This window comes from Bufo bufo, chromosome 1 (assembly GCF_905171765.1).
Source record: "Bufo bufo chromosome 1, aBufBuf1.1, whole genome shotgun sequence".
Classification (NCBI taxonomy): domain Eukaryota; kingdom Metazoa; phylum Chordata; class Amphibia; order Anura; family Bufonidae; genus Bufo; species Bufo bufo.
The window spans coordinates 108,687,305-108,702,351 of record NC_053389.1 but is presented as its reverse complement, the minus strand read 5'-3'; the positions used below and the strand labels follow the sequence as shown (position 1 = coordinate 108,702,351).

Sequence of the window (15,047 nt, the reverse complement as noted above, 5' to 3'; positions counted from 1 at the left end):
ACAAATGTCTCCCCCAGCAATCACAGTCCTCAAAGTGAGCACTTGGGCTGTGGCACAGTGCATGCAAGCAGGGGCGAGTACTACAACGCTCTCATATGTGAGCCTATTTATGCTAAACTATAGAACCCCTTTAAGGTGAATGCCTTGAATGCCCCGTCCTGTTCTGCTGAACACAAAGGTTTGCTCTGAGATTATATGGAACATTGTGGTTGTAGTGACCTCATATCTAGAAACTAGAAGTGAGTGGCCACGAAAAAGCAATTATGGAGTCTGTATCCGTCTGCTACAGTCAATGGACTCTCAAAGTAGTGGAGACAGCTGACTTACTGAGTTAATTGGCATGGATTACAGAGGAAGAGTGTATGAACGTGGCGTTGAAAAGACAATATATATCTGGAGGTCATATAGCAATGACATTCAGCTGACTGTTGAGATGATGAAACGTTCAGCCTCTGACTCTTCTGTCACATTCAATCTTTCAGGGTGGTCAAAGAAGAGATTTCAGATGACAACGCTAAGCTGCCGTGTTTTAATGGAAGAGTGGTGTCCTGGGTGAGTCTCCTCTTTAAATAATAATGAGCTATTATCCCAACTTAGAATGATTTCATAGTATATACTGTATGTCGCAGTTGGTAATTCCCCAAACTCAAAATGGGATTTACGTCTCACTGAGAGCTCAACCAAATTTGTTTGGCTATTAGTTTGATGTTATATTTGTATAGGGAAGTTCTGGTTTTCTCACAGCACAATTCTGGCTGCACGTAGCCACCACTAGGGGGAGCTAACTATATGTATACATATCTTTTATATCTAGTGCTGAATTTGTTTGCTGTATAAATCTGTGAGCTCCCCCTAGTGGCTGCTGCTGGTAGGTGCTGTGTCACTGCAAGCAAGGGAAACAGTTAAGTGCGGGGTCCTTGACACCCCATAATAGTGCCCTGCTTCTATGGTAGGTAAGTAACAAGTGTCTCTCTTTACCCTTCTCCTTGTCTGTAGATATCCTGAGATGAATGGCACAAGATGACTTGCTTTGAAAAAAAAAAAAGAAAACTTCTGTCTTATTCTCTCAAGTTTCATATATTCATACTCATATGTGTCTAGGAAACCAGCCACTCTGTGCACCCCTGCTCCTCCTGCTTCCTCTTCCAGCCCCTCCTTCTTCTTGATTGGCAGGGCCAGGTGGGATAACGATGCAGGAACCTGGACCTGTCAATCAAGAAGGAGAAGGAGGTGCTGACAGAGGAGGCAGGAGGAGCAGGGGTGCACATAGTGTATAGGGCCTGCCTTTGGTGCTCCTAACTGCTCATTCGCATATGGATTTAGGATACTTCAGGGGTCATATTAAAAAAAAATCACAAATTATGAACCATATTTTGCGACTTTTTAGGCTTCTCAGCACTTATCTGAAATGGTGAGAAAAGGGTGCAGGGCTTGGTGTGAGGGATGGGGCTTAGTGCGGCCCGCTGGAATTACTATAATGTACTCCAGAAACTGGCATAAATTATAGCATATGGCATCATTAGGAGGTATCTGCCTGTTAATAAATTTAGGAGTATCTTACTCAAGAGCAGGGAGATCAAGCCTCATCTATGGGAACTTGATAAGTCTCCCCCTCTTTGTCCAGAATGAAGCAACGAATCACTAAGTGAAAGGTATCACTACATTCGGCTGAGCTAGATCTACAAGGCGTTGTGCCTGAGACAGTGGTTTACTGGTGACAAACCCCCTTTAATTTGTATCTCTAATTAAGGGCTCTAGATGAAACCGTACAGCAGATGGTCGGAAATGTCTCTGTGAAGGTTAAGTTGGTTTCTCTCCAGAGTTCTCCGGATCCGGCATTGACGGATACTACCGGCTTCCTGCTGGACCCCATTGACTGTAATGTGGCTCAGCAGAGATCTGGCCGCTACCTGGCAAATATGCAAAAAATCCTTAACCTAAGGCTACATTCACAAGACCGCAAAACACGGATACCGGCCGCGTGAATGTAGCCGGCCCTAGGGGGGAGCGATTGCAGACAAGGATAGGACATGCTCTATCTTTTTTGCGGGGCAGCGGAACGGATCTACGGATGCGAATAGCACGTTGTGTGCTGTCCGCATCTTTTGCAGCCCCATTAAAATAAATGGGTCCGCACCCGTTCTGCAAAATTGCGGAACGGATGCAGAGCCAAAAATACGGTCGTGTGAATGTAGCCTTAACCTCATTGTCTGCTGAACCTGCCGGCCAGAACACCCGGCTGTAGGTGCGAATGTAGCCTAATACACTTGTATGAGTCCCAGCACTTTAGCAAGCACTGCAGCCTCTTCATTGTAAGAACTGTGGGGCCCAACAGCCGGTACCTATGATGATTTAAGAATGGCAATATCTTATTGTGCACACTTAAAGGGGTTATCTCCCTTCAGTAAGTGGTATTTATCATGTAGGGAAAGTTAATACAAGCCACTCACTAATGTATTGTTATTGTCCATATTGCTTCCTTTACTGGCTGTAATCATTTTTCCATCACATTATACACTGCTCGTTTCCATGGTTTCAGACCACCCTGCAATCCATCAGTGGGGGTCCTGCTTGCACAATATCGGAAGAAACACAAGCCTATATGCGCTCCCATGGTCCCGGCCACCAGAAAGGCTGACATCTTTTCTATAGTGTGCAAGCACGACCACCACTGATGGATTGCAGGGTGGTCTGGAACCATGGAAACTAGCAGTGTATAATGTGATGGAAAAATGAATCCAGCCAGCAAAGGAAGCAATATGGACAATCACAATACATTAGTAAGTGCCTTGTATTAACTTTCTCTACATGATAAATGCCACTTACTGAAGTGAGACAACCCCTTTAAGGTGGATTTCCACTGTCAATATTCAGGCAGATTATAGGGAACGCATGTTCCTGCGAACGATCCCGAAAATCTGCTGGTCTAAATGTGCCTCTGATCACCCGATCAGGTGATCCTGACGTTCATGCAGCCACATCAATCATTGTTTGTGGGCAGCAGATCGCGCCGTCTAAACGGCGATCTGATGCCCAGAAACAATGCAGTCTATGAGGACGATGGATCGCAATATCGACCGCTCATCCTGATACTGTGGAAGTAGGACTGTTCGGTAGGAAAGCTTCCCGACAATCGGCTTTAGCTCGGCCCGTGTAAAGCTGCCTTTAGTCTACAGCTGTGTGCATATAAAGTTGTAGTATATTCAGTGCTTACTATTTTTTTATTGTTTTTGTTTCTTCTATTTCTGTAGCTGGTTTTGGCAGAAAGCTCACACTCAGATGGAGGCTCCCAAAGTACGGAAAGCCGGACAGACCTTCCTCCTCCGATTGAGAGAACAGTTGGAATTGGAGACTCGCGTCCACCATCATTTCAGTAAGAAATATCATACACTTAAGGGGCTATTCTGAGAGCTGTAGCACCACAGGCAACACGATAAAATAAAGTGCATGCAAATTTATATTATATTTATGTTTACAAATTTTATTGCAGATTTATTTTTATTTGACAAATTATTTTTAACCCCTTAGTGACCAGCCTTTTTTGGACCTTACTGACCAAGCGTTTTCCTTCCTTTTTTCAATGTCGCCTTCCAAGAACTATAACATTTTTTATTTTTTTATAGCTGTATGAGGGCTTGTTTTTTGCGGGACAATTTGTAGTTTTTAATGGCACCATTTTGAGGTACACATAACCTTCTGATTAAAAACAGCAATACTTTTACGTTATAGATTTTACGATGTTCATTTTTCGGTATAAATATCATAATATCCTTATTCTCTCGGTCAGTACGATTACAGCGATACCAAATACGCATATTTTGTTTTTACACTTTACTACTTTTGTGCGATAAAAGAAAGAAAATCTTTTTACATCGCCGCTTCCCAACACCCATGACTTTTTTATTTTTCTTTTTATGGAGTTATACAGCTTTCATAAATCAAATGTTTTTACATTTTTTTAAATGTGTTGTGTTGTTGAAGTTACATGCCTCCTTGGTCAAAACTCCTGTCTCCCCATGACATCACTTCCTGTTCCTGAATGCTGGATGTTTTGTGTTGTCATAGGGGGAACTGGCCCTCTATCAGCCAATCACAACTGAGTTTGGTTTATATTAAGGTCTCTTTTACATTGGCCGATGATTGGAAACAAATATTCCTAAAGTTGTTATTTTACCTGGTGTAAGCATGCCGCCAATTGGTCAGGTGATTGCATCTTTTATGCAGCAGTCAAAATCCTTAGTTGTCAGCAGCATGCTACGCTGCGTATACAGAGATGGGCCGCCGACAACAGGGGAGCTGCATGTGTCCAACCAATCACTTTATTGATCATTGTCATACGTACAGTGCCGGTGAATGGAGCTAAATTAGCTCTGAACAACTTGCTAAATATTCCATCAGCATTTTACACATGTAAAAGAACCTTAGAAGGACTCAGAGAACCCCTTTAAAGAGGTGTCACAATGTGGGGGAAGGGGAGGAACACCAGAATGACAACAGAAGGAAAAGGACCAGAAACTAGGCCTCACAGGGAAAAGGTCACCACCTAGGAAACCCTAGACCTTGCCCTGACCCTGTCAGTATGAATAGGCCCTGAAGGTGGGAATATTCATACACCGTAAACCTAGGCCCTAGTAACCCTGAATATCCCTAGGAGTAGTGACAGGGTCTGAGACCACTGGTTCCTTCCCAGATGAACGAATCAGAGTCTCCCTGAGGCCTAGTAAACAACGAGCAAACCGCATGGTATGAAGTGTGAGTCCAGACTAAATAGAGAGCAGTAATGACCACAAGCTGCACCTGGGATAAGATTTGTGGTCATTACAAACAACAACACTGCAACAAGTGAAAACTGATAGGCTGTCAGATAACCTAATGTGCAGCTAGTCTCTCAGATCTTCTAACCTCTGTCAAAGGAGGGACCGTGAAAAGAGGTTTTCCAAATGTTTTTGTTTTTTTACTGATGACCTATCCTCTGGTATCTGATCGGTGAGGGTCTGACATCTGGGACCCCTGCGAATCAGCTGTTTGGGAAGTCAACGGCGCTCACGGTAGCGCCACAGCCTTCTCTCAGCTTACCAAACACAGTGCTGTACACTTTATAGTTGCTGTGCTTGGTATCTCATTCACTTCAATGGGGCTGAGCTACGCCTAGGCCATGTGACTGATAAACATGTCGTCACTGGCCTAGGAAAAGCTGCGATAAGGATGTGGCGCTACTACGAGCAGCGGTGCCTTCTCCAACTGCTGATCGTCAGGGGGTCTCGGGTGTCAGACCCCCCACTGATCAGATACTGATGACCTATCCACAGGATAAGTAATCAGTAGAAAACACTTGGAAAATCCCTTTAACAGCCTCATGCTACCTGCACACAGGTGCGGGTAGACTTGCAGAAATTCTGCATGAATTTGCATGCAAATTTCGGTGTGTTTCCAAATCCACATCAATATCTGCATGTGTTACTTTCAGTTTTGATGCGGATTAGATGTGTTGTTTGGCCACAAATCTTACACTTTCATTGAAAAAGGTGAAATCTGCACAAGAAAAACGCAACAACAATTAATATACTACAGATTTTTAAATCCGCACATCAGGTCAGTTTCCACACAGAACAAAAAAGCAGAGCGTACATGAGATTTATGTAATGACGTACTCTTTGCTGGTACTGTATTACGCTGCTGTTTTTCCATACGAGAATCTGCACAGAAAAACTTGTGTAATCTGTAATGTGTGCAGATCCCTTAAAGGGGTTGTCTCACTTCAGCAAATTAAATTTGTCATGTAGAAAGTTAAAACAAGGCACTTACTAATGTATAGTGATTGTCCATATTGCCTCCTTTGCTGACTAGATTCATTTTTCCATTGCATTACACTCTTCTACTTTCCGTGGTTACGACCAACCTAAAATACAGCAGCAGTGGCCATACCTGTAAGCTACAGTAAAAAGCACTGTCCTAAGTGCGCTCCCATAGTCCCGACCACGAAAGAGGTTGGATCTTTTTCCTACAGTGTGCAAGCACGACCACCACTGCCGAATTGCAGATACCCTTAAAGGGGTTCTCTCACTTCAGCAAATGGAATTTGTCATGTAGATAAAGTTAATACAAGTCACTTACTAATGTATTGTGATTTTCCATAGTGCCTCCTTTGCTGGCTAGATTAATTTTTCCATTGCACTATACTCTTCTCGTTTCCATAGTTACAACCCCCCTACAATCCGGCAGCGGTGGTCGTGCTTGCACACTGTAGGAAAAATCTCCAACCTCTTTGGCCGTCTTACAAGTACGGCCACCGCTGCTGTATTTTAGGTTGGTTGTAACCACGGAAACTAGAAAAGTATAATGCAATGGAAAAATGAATCTAGTCAGCAAAGGAGGCAATATGGACAATCACAATACATTAGTAAGTGCCTTGTATTAAATGCTGCTGAAGTGAGACAACTCCTCTAAGGCCACATACACACGTTGCGCAATATGTGTGGCTTTTCCATGTGGATTTCCATGCGGAAAAAAGGCAGTGTAGTTCAGTACCCCCAAAGTGTATGAGATTACACAAATCTCATGTACACTTTGCAGATTTTTTCAGTGCAGACTGGAGTATGTCAATTATTTTTGCGGTTTTAGCTGCAGATTTCATCCTTTTCCAATGAAGGCCGAGATGTGGGGCAGAACCACTTCTAATCCGCACCAAAAATTGTTGTTACAAATTGTGGATACGCTGCAGAAACCCAGCTGAAAATCTACAAAATTTACAGTACAATACTATGTGGACAGAGTTAAAAAAAAAATAATAGAAAAGATTGGTGAAATAAATTGCTTGTTAACCTATAGCAGTGGTGGCGAACCTATGGCACGGGCGCCAGAGGTGGCACCCACACCCTGGAAAAAGTTTATGGTGCACCAATATGTCTTTTTCTCCCGTTCATCAGATTGAATGTAGGCAGGTTATTATAGCTAAATGATTAAGTACATGGAACATATACTATATTGGACTGTAGTATTCAGGGTAAATTCCCGTGTTGGCACTTTGCGATAAATAAGTGTGATTTGGGCTGCAGTTTGGGCACTCAGTCTCTAAAAGGTTCGCTATCTCTTGCCTATAGGGTGTCTGCAAATATAGATCAGAGTACCACAGCCTAACCATGTGGAGAGATTTAAAAAAATGAAAAAATAATTTATGGAAGTCCCCTAAAAGACTGTCATGGGCACGGGCTATTGGATTTATTAGACTGTTTTCATTTGGTTAATTGGAATGGTTTTCAGTTCTCCACCCGATTCCCTCCTCCAGTTATATGTCATTTACTGCCTGTGTCCAAGAACTGATGAGTCAGCGTCATAAGAAAGAACACCACAGAGACGTGCAGCGGCGTAGGGGACTGTGGTTCTTCTCCATAATTCCTATGCCAAAGCAATGTCTCATACAGTCCTGATCAAAAGTTTAAGACCACTTGAAAAATGGCAAAAAAAATCATATTTAGCATGGCTGGATCTTAACAAGGTTCCAAGTAGAGCTTCAACATGCAACAAGAAGAAATGGGAGTGAGACAAACATTTTTTGAGCATTCAATTTAATGAAAACAACGAATAAACTGAAACAGGCTGTTTTTCAGCTGATCAAAAGTTTAAGACCACATGCCTTTAAAAGGCCAATTCTGTGCAAAGATGTGGATTCATTGTTATTTTCTGTCAGATAGTGACATGTTGTGATGGCAAAGGCAAAAAAACTCTCCCTTTTGAACGTGGTCGTTTTGTTGAACTGCATAAGCAGGGTCTCTCACAGCACGCCATCGCTGCTGAGGTGGGACGCAGTAAGACAGTCATTTGGAATTTCTTAAATTCTTAAATGATCCTGAGGATTATGGAACAAAAAAGTCAAGTGGAAGACCCCAAAAAATTTCATCAGCACTGAGCCGGAGGATCCAATTGGCTGTCCGTCAAGACACTAGACGATCCTCGACCCAAATTAAGGCCCTTACTGGTGCTGACTGCAGCCCCATAACCATCAGACGGCATCTGAGACTGAAGGGCTTTAAAAACAAAAAACGTCTTCAAAGACCTCGTCTCCTTAAAACGCCACAGAACTGCTTTTTTGGACTTTGCAAGAGAGCACCAAACATGGGACATTCAAAGGTGGAAGAAAGTTTTATTCTCTGATGAGAAAAAATTTAACCTTGATGGTCTTGATGGTTTCCAACGTTACTGGCATGACAAGCAGATCCCACCTGAGATGTTTTCTATGCGCCACAGTGGAGGGGGCGCCATAATGGTCTGGGGTGCTTTTACCTTCAGTGGAACAATGGAGCTTCAGGAAGTGCAGGGGCGTCAAACGGCCGCTGGCTATGTCCAGATGTTGCAGAGATCATTCCTCATGACTGAGGGCCCTCGTCTGTGTGGTAACGACTGGGTTTTTCAACAGGACAACGCTACAGTACACAATGCCCGCAGGACAAGGGACTTCTTCCAGCAGAAAAACATCACTCTTTTGGCCCATCCTGCGTGTTCCCCTGATCTAAATCCAATTGAGAACCTTTGGGGATGGATGGCAAGGGAAGTTTACAAAAATGGACAACAGTTCCAGACAGTAGATGGCCTTCATGCGGCCGTCTTCACCACTTGGAGAAATGTTCCCACTCACCTCATGGAAACGCTTGCATCAAGCATGCCGAAACAAATGTTTGAAGTGATAAACAATAACGGCGGAGCTACTCATTACCGAGTTCATGTTTGGAAGTTGGATTTCTGTTTTGGGGGGGTTTAGTTTTTTTTTTTTGGAGGTGTGGTCCTAAACTTTTGATCAGCTGAAAAACAGCCTGTTTCAGTTTATTCGTTGTTTTCATTAAATTGAATGCTCAAAAAATGTTTTGTCTCACTCCCATTTCTTCTTGTTGCATGTTGAAGCTCTACTTGGAACCTTGTTAAGATCCAGCCATGCTAAATATGATTTTTTGCCATTTTTCAAGTGTCTTAAACTTTTGATCAGGACTGTATCTATCTGTCTAATATCTATCTATTTATCTATCTATCTATCTATCTATCTAAACACGAAAAAAGTAGCAGCACACTACTAAATGCACTAAGACTGGGTGAACAGGTGAATGTGTGAACAGGGTCAAATACATGACGCCCATACTTACTATTAAGCGAGGTTAGAAGCGCATATAATTGATCAAAAATACAGTTGCAATAAAAAGTATGTGAACCCTTTGGAATTATATGGATTTCTCCACAAATTGGTCATAAAATGTGATCTGATCTTCATCTAAGTCACAATAATAGACAATCAGAGTCTGCTTAAACTAATAACACACAAAGAATTAAATGTTACCATGTTTTTATTGAACACACCATGTAAACATTCACAGTGCAGGTGGAAAAAGTATGTGAACCCCTAGACTAATGACATCTCCAAGAGCTAATTGGAGTGAGGTGTCAGCCAACTGGAGTCCAATCAATGAGATGAGATTGGAGGTGTGGGTTACAGCTGCCCTGCCCTATAAAAAACACACACCAGTTCTGGGTTTGCTTTTCACAAGAAGCATTGCCTGATGTGAATGATGCCTCGCACAAAAGAGCTCTCATAAGACCTAAGATTAAGAATTGGTGACTTGCATAAAGCTGGAAAGGGTTATAAAAGTATCTCCAAAAGCCTTGCTGTTCATCAGTCCACGGTAAGACAAATTGTCTATAAATGGAGCAAGTGCAGCACTGCTGCTACTCTCCCTAGGAGTGGCCGTCCTGTAAAGATGACTGCAAGAGCACAGTGCAGACTGCTCAATGAGGTGAAGAAGAATCCTAGAGTGTCAGCTAAAGACTTACAAAAGTCTCTGGCATATGCCAACATCCCTGTTAGCGAATCTACGATACGTAAAACACTAAACAAGAATGGATTTCATGGGAGGATACCACAGAGGAAGCCACTGCTGTCCCAAAAAAACATTGCTGCACGTTTGGTTTGCACAAGAGCACCTGGATGTTCTACAGCAGTACTGGCAAAATATTCTGTGGACAGATGAAACCAAAGTTGAGTTGTTTGGAAGAAACACACAACACTGTGTGTGGAGAAAAAGAGGCACAGCACACCTACATCAAAACCTCATCCCAACTGTGAAGTAGGGTGGGGGCATCATGATTTGGGGCTGCTTTGCTGCGTCAGGGCCTGTACGGATTGCTATCATCGAAGGAAAAATGAATTCCCAAATTTATCAAGACATTTTGCAGGAGAACTTAAGGCCATCTGTCCACCAGCTGAAGCTCAACAGAAGATGGGTGTTGCAACAGGACAACGACCCAAAGCATAGAAGTAAATCAACAACAGAATGGTTTAAACAGAAGAAAATACACCTTCTGGAGTGGCCCAGTCAGAGTCCTGACCTCAACCCGATTGAGATGCTGTGGCATGACCTCAAGAAAGCGATTCACACCAGACATCCCAAGAATATTACTGAACTGAAACAGTTCTGTAAAGAGGAATGGTCAAGCATTACTCCTGACCGTTGTGAACGTCTGATCTGCAACTACAAGAAACGTTTGGTTGAAGTTATTGCTGCCAAAGGAGGTTCAACCAGTTATTAAATCCAAGGGTTCACATACTTTTTCCACTTGCACTGTGAATGTTTACATGGTGTGTTCAATAAAAACATGGTAACATTTAATTCTTTGTGTGTTATTAGTTTAAGCAGACTGTGATTGTCTATTGTTGTGACTTAGATGAAGATCAGATCACATTTTATTACCAATTTGTGCAGAAATCCATATCATTCCAAAGGGTTCACATACTTTTTCTTGCAACTGTATGTCGGGTCCATCTACCAGACGTCAAGGTGGCTTCTAATCAGATGGGACCTACTCTAACATGAAGTGTCCAGCTCCATTGTTACTCTGATTAAAAGCACCAGGGAGTGGGCGGGGAGTGCTAAGTTCCACAGAGGACACCTTATTCCTCTACTATATATACATATAACCAAAGAAAAGAACAGCACCTCCAGACAGAATCGCAGGTGCAAGCTACCAAGGCAACAATGTATAAAAACATGAAGCACACTACTAAATGCACTAAGACTGGGTGAACAGGTGAATGTGTGAACAGGGTTAAATACATGACGCCCTTACTTACTATTAAGCGGGGTTGGAAGCTCTTAGCGCATATCTATCTATCGTGTATCTGTCTATCTCATCTATGTCTGTATATATCGGTCTATCTATATAACTATACTATCTGAAGGACCCGGCTTTGCACGGGTATATTTAATCTATTTCATTTCATGTTGTGTGTGTCGTTAAAAGATATCGACAGTATCCACTATAACAGTGTCATCCACAGTCCCCCTCCCCACTGTGCCCTGTCTCCTTAAAATGGGACTTCCACAGCAACCTAACCCCTTAACTTTGACCTTTACAGCAGCCTGCCTCTTTAGCAGTGAGTTCCACAGCACCCCACCCCCTTGACAGTGACCTCCACAGGGACCCGCCCCCTTAACAGTGACCTCTACAGCACTCGCCTCTTAACACTGACCATAGGTTACAGTCCCCTTAACTGACCTCCACCATTCCTGGCCCCCTTAATAGAGACCTCCACAGCGACTGCCCCTTTAACAGTGACTTGCACAGTACCCCGCTCCCTTAAAGGGTTTCTATCACTTCATATCACATATTTAGGTGTCAGACACTAGCGATCCGCTAGTGTCTGCTCTAACAAACTATCCTAATATAATAGGTTTTGGGGCAGCCGTTTTGCTAAAATAACAACTTATATCTATATGCTAATGAGCCTCTAGGTGCTATGGGGGCGTCATTAGCACCTAGAGGCTCCGTCTACCTTCCTAAACTGCCGCTGCCCAGCGCGTCCCTCCAGCCCGCCCATCTCCTGCTGAATGCGATCCTCTCCGTGCGCGTCTCTGTTCTGCGCATGCGCAGTGAATGTCTGACCGCTTCCCTGCTCAGACATCTCCACTGCGCCTGCGCCGATGACATCATAGTGCTCCGAGGAACAGGCGCAGTGGAGATGTCTGAGCAGGGAAGCGGACGGAGAACAGAGACGCGCACGGAGAGGATCGCATTCAGCAGGAGATGGGCGGGCTGGAGGGACGCGCTGGGCGGCGGCAGTTTAGGAAGGTAGACGGAGCCTCTAGGTGCTAATGACGCCCCCATAGCACCTAGAGGCTCATTAGCATATAGATATAAGTTGTTATTTTAGCAAAACGGCTGCCCCAAAACCTATTATATTAGGATGGTTTGTTAGAGCAGACACTAGCGGATCACTAGTGTCTGATACCTAAATATGTGATATGAAGTGATAGAAACCCTTTAAGAATGACCTCCACCGTACCCTGCCCCTTTAACAGTGACCTCTATAGCACCCCTCCCCTTAACACTGACCTCCATAGCTGACCGTCTCCTTAACTGTGACCTCAACTGTTCCCTGCTCCCTTAACAGAGACCTTCACAGTGCCTGCCCCTTTAACAGTGACCTTCACAGCATCCTCCCCCTTAACAGTGACCTCCACGGCGGCTGCTCCTTTATTAGTGACCTCCATAGTACCCCATCTCCTTAACAGTGATTTCCACAACACCTCGCCCCCTTAATACTGGCCTCTACAGCAATCTGCCCCTTAACACTGACCTCCATAGCAGGCCATCCCCTTAACAGTGACCTACACAGCAGCCTGCCCCTAGGGTAGCCAGAGGTCCGGTTTTAGGCCGGACAGTCCGGCTTTCAGACTCCCTGTCCTCCATCCGATGCAGGGCCTGGATGGACACAGGGATGTCCATTTGAACAGCTTACTCTCAGACAGCAGCACTGTGCTGTCTGAGCATGAGCTGCAGGGAGAAAGTCACCCTCCCTCCCACCCCTGCAGCTGACAGAAGTTGATTTTTACCTTCATTTTTTCAATCCCCGTTGGCTGCGAAGTGGGAGGGGGCGTGGCTTAGCGGGTCTGGGGGTGGAGTTTTTAAGTCCATCTTTTGAGGGTGGCCTGAATGGCCACCCTACCTGCCCCCTGAACTGTGACCTCCACAGCACTCCGCTCCCTTAACAGTGTCATCCACAGCGCCCTGCCCCTTTAAAGCTGACCTGCAGCAGTGAAAAAAATGGATAGGCTGTTATGGAAACCTGGCAGTTGGGATATAAAGAGAAAGACCTGCAGGCTTCTATTGGCTAATGTAGGTCATGTGATGTGCCATATTTGCATTTTTTGGGAATATCTCAGGAACAGTACGTGCTAGAGAGCTGAGACCCAGTCTAAAACCTTCAAAAGTGATTGTAAATGTGACGGTGCGGATTCCTTTAGCAGACATACATACATACACACACACACACACACACACACATACATACACTCAGCTTTATATATTAGATATATTATCTATCTGTCTACCATCAAACACTTGTACTTCTATTATCTACCACTAGGTTGTGCTGTTGCTGTGTGTGACCTTCTTTAGTAATTTTTAGCAGAAGATGAACCATAACAAGGACTGGTTTATTGCTCTGCAGTAATTCTCTTGAACTGTGATCCTCCAGCATTTGTTGTTGGTTCAATATCTCAATGGTAGATTTTCTCTTTAGACGATTTCTCTTGTTTAGAGAACTGTTGGGGAATTTTGCATTACTAGAGAAGAATACTCCGTTCATAGCCCCCACCTATTAGCCAGAGCAAAGAGTAACTACATAACGTACCTGGAGCAGGTAAAATGAAAAGTCAGAGTCCAGAATCTGGTAATCCGAGGTTCAGAGGAATTTATCCCCCGACATCACACCACAGGTTAAATCCACCTCCATGCTCCAGTGAAGCACTGGGAATCCTGGGGCTTGCTCTGCTACACTTTCCACCAGCGCAAGATCATAAGTAAGGTGTAGGACTGCAAGCTCCAGGATTTCCAGTGCTTCACTAGAACACGGATGTGGATTCTCCCTACGGTGCAATGTTGGGGGATAAGTTCCTCTGAACCTTGAATTACCAGATACTCTGATGCATGGATCAGCAACCTCTGGCACAGCTGCTGTGAAACTACAACTCCTAGCATGCACATTTGCCCCGCTATTCTTGGAACGCCTATAAAAGTGAATGGAGCATGCTGGGTGTTGTAGTTTCACAACAGCTGGAGTGCCATAGGATTCTGACCAGTGCTGTAATGGGTTTTTTGCTCTGGAGTAATGCCTGCTGTGTAATGCCTTATTTTCCCTGTGGTGGCACTGCAGAAAAATTGAACACTTAGGACCAGGTTCTCCCATGGATCAAAGCAGATTGTTTGGGGGTCCTATTAGCAGGACACCCCATGATCAGCTTTTTGTTCAAAGCATAAAAGACTATGCTTTGAAGGCATTTTTTTATGATTGCATTTTACTCATTTTGGGTTAAAAATCATTTTTTTCAATTGGTCTTTATTAAAAATATTGAACCATTTTGTCACAAAAGTGAAATAAGAACTGAGATATAATGAGTGTTTATAAAGTCAGAGATAAGGAGCTGTCAGTCCAGCTCCTTGATGGAAGAGTGAAAATTCAGGTCCTGCTACTAGAGAAACTCAAGGCTGCACAAAGACAGTGGTTCAAAATTTTTAATAAAGACCAATTGAAAAAATGAGTACAATGCAATAATAAAAAAAATTGCCCCCAAAGGTGTACATAGCCTTTAATTGTATCCCCCAAATCTTTATGTCCTTACTTTGCACGTCAATGACTTGCGACTTTTCTAATTTCTTACAGCCCTAATGCAGGCAGCAGTCGGGATGGACTAGACAATGAGACGGGAACAGATTCTGTTGTAAGCCACAGAAGAGAACGTCACCGGCGGAAGAATAGAGAAGCACATGATGACGGTATGGTAACATGTCATCATGCCTCACATTTCATGCTCAGTTATCTGTGTCATGTATGTATTGATCAGTGCAGACAGACTTGACAGACAGAGGTATTGATTGAAAGCTGACTTGAGGCTTCGCCCTGATCACATCAGTGACAGCCATTGATTTCCTGCACAATGGATGTCTGCTGGGAATCTGCCTTCGTGGCTAACTAGTTTCAAAAACTTGAGTGATTTTACAAAGATGCA

The 15,047-nt window shown here is 43.7% G+C and overlaps 1 protein-coding gene across 4 annotated transcripts in view; it reads left to right on the top strand.

The window, feature by feature from the left end:
• Positions 1–15,047, top strand: part of DVL1 (dishevelled segment polarity protein 1) — a 231,790-nt gene that overhangs the window by 88,321 nt on the left and 128,422 nt on the right. For all 4 annotated transcript variants that reach the window (XM_040427805.1, XM_040427815.1, XM_040427832.1 and 1 more), the window contains 3 exons: positions 483–552; positions 3,252–3,373; positions 14,702–14,814. In XM_040427805.1, coding sequence (XP_040283739.1) covers positions 483–552; positions 3,252–3,373; positions 14,702–14,814 — 305 coding nt within the window. The remainder of the gene's footprint in view (positions 1–482; positions 553–3,251; positions 3,374–14,701; positions 14,815–15,047) is intronic.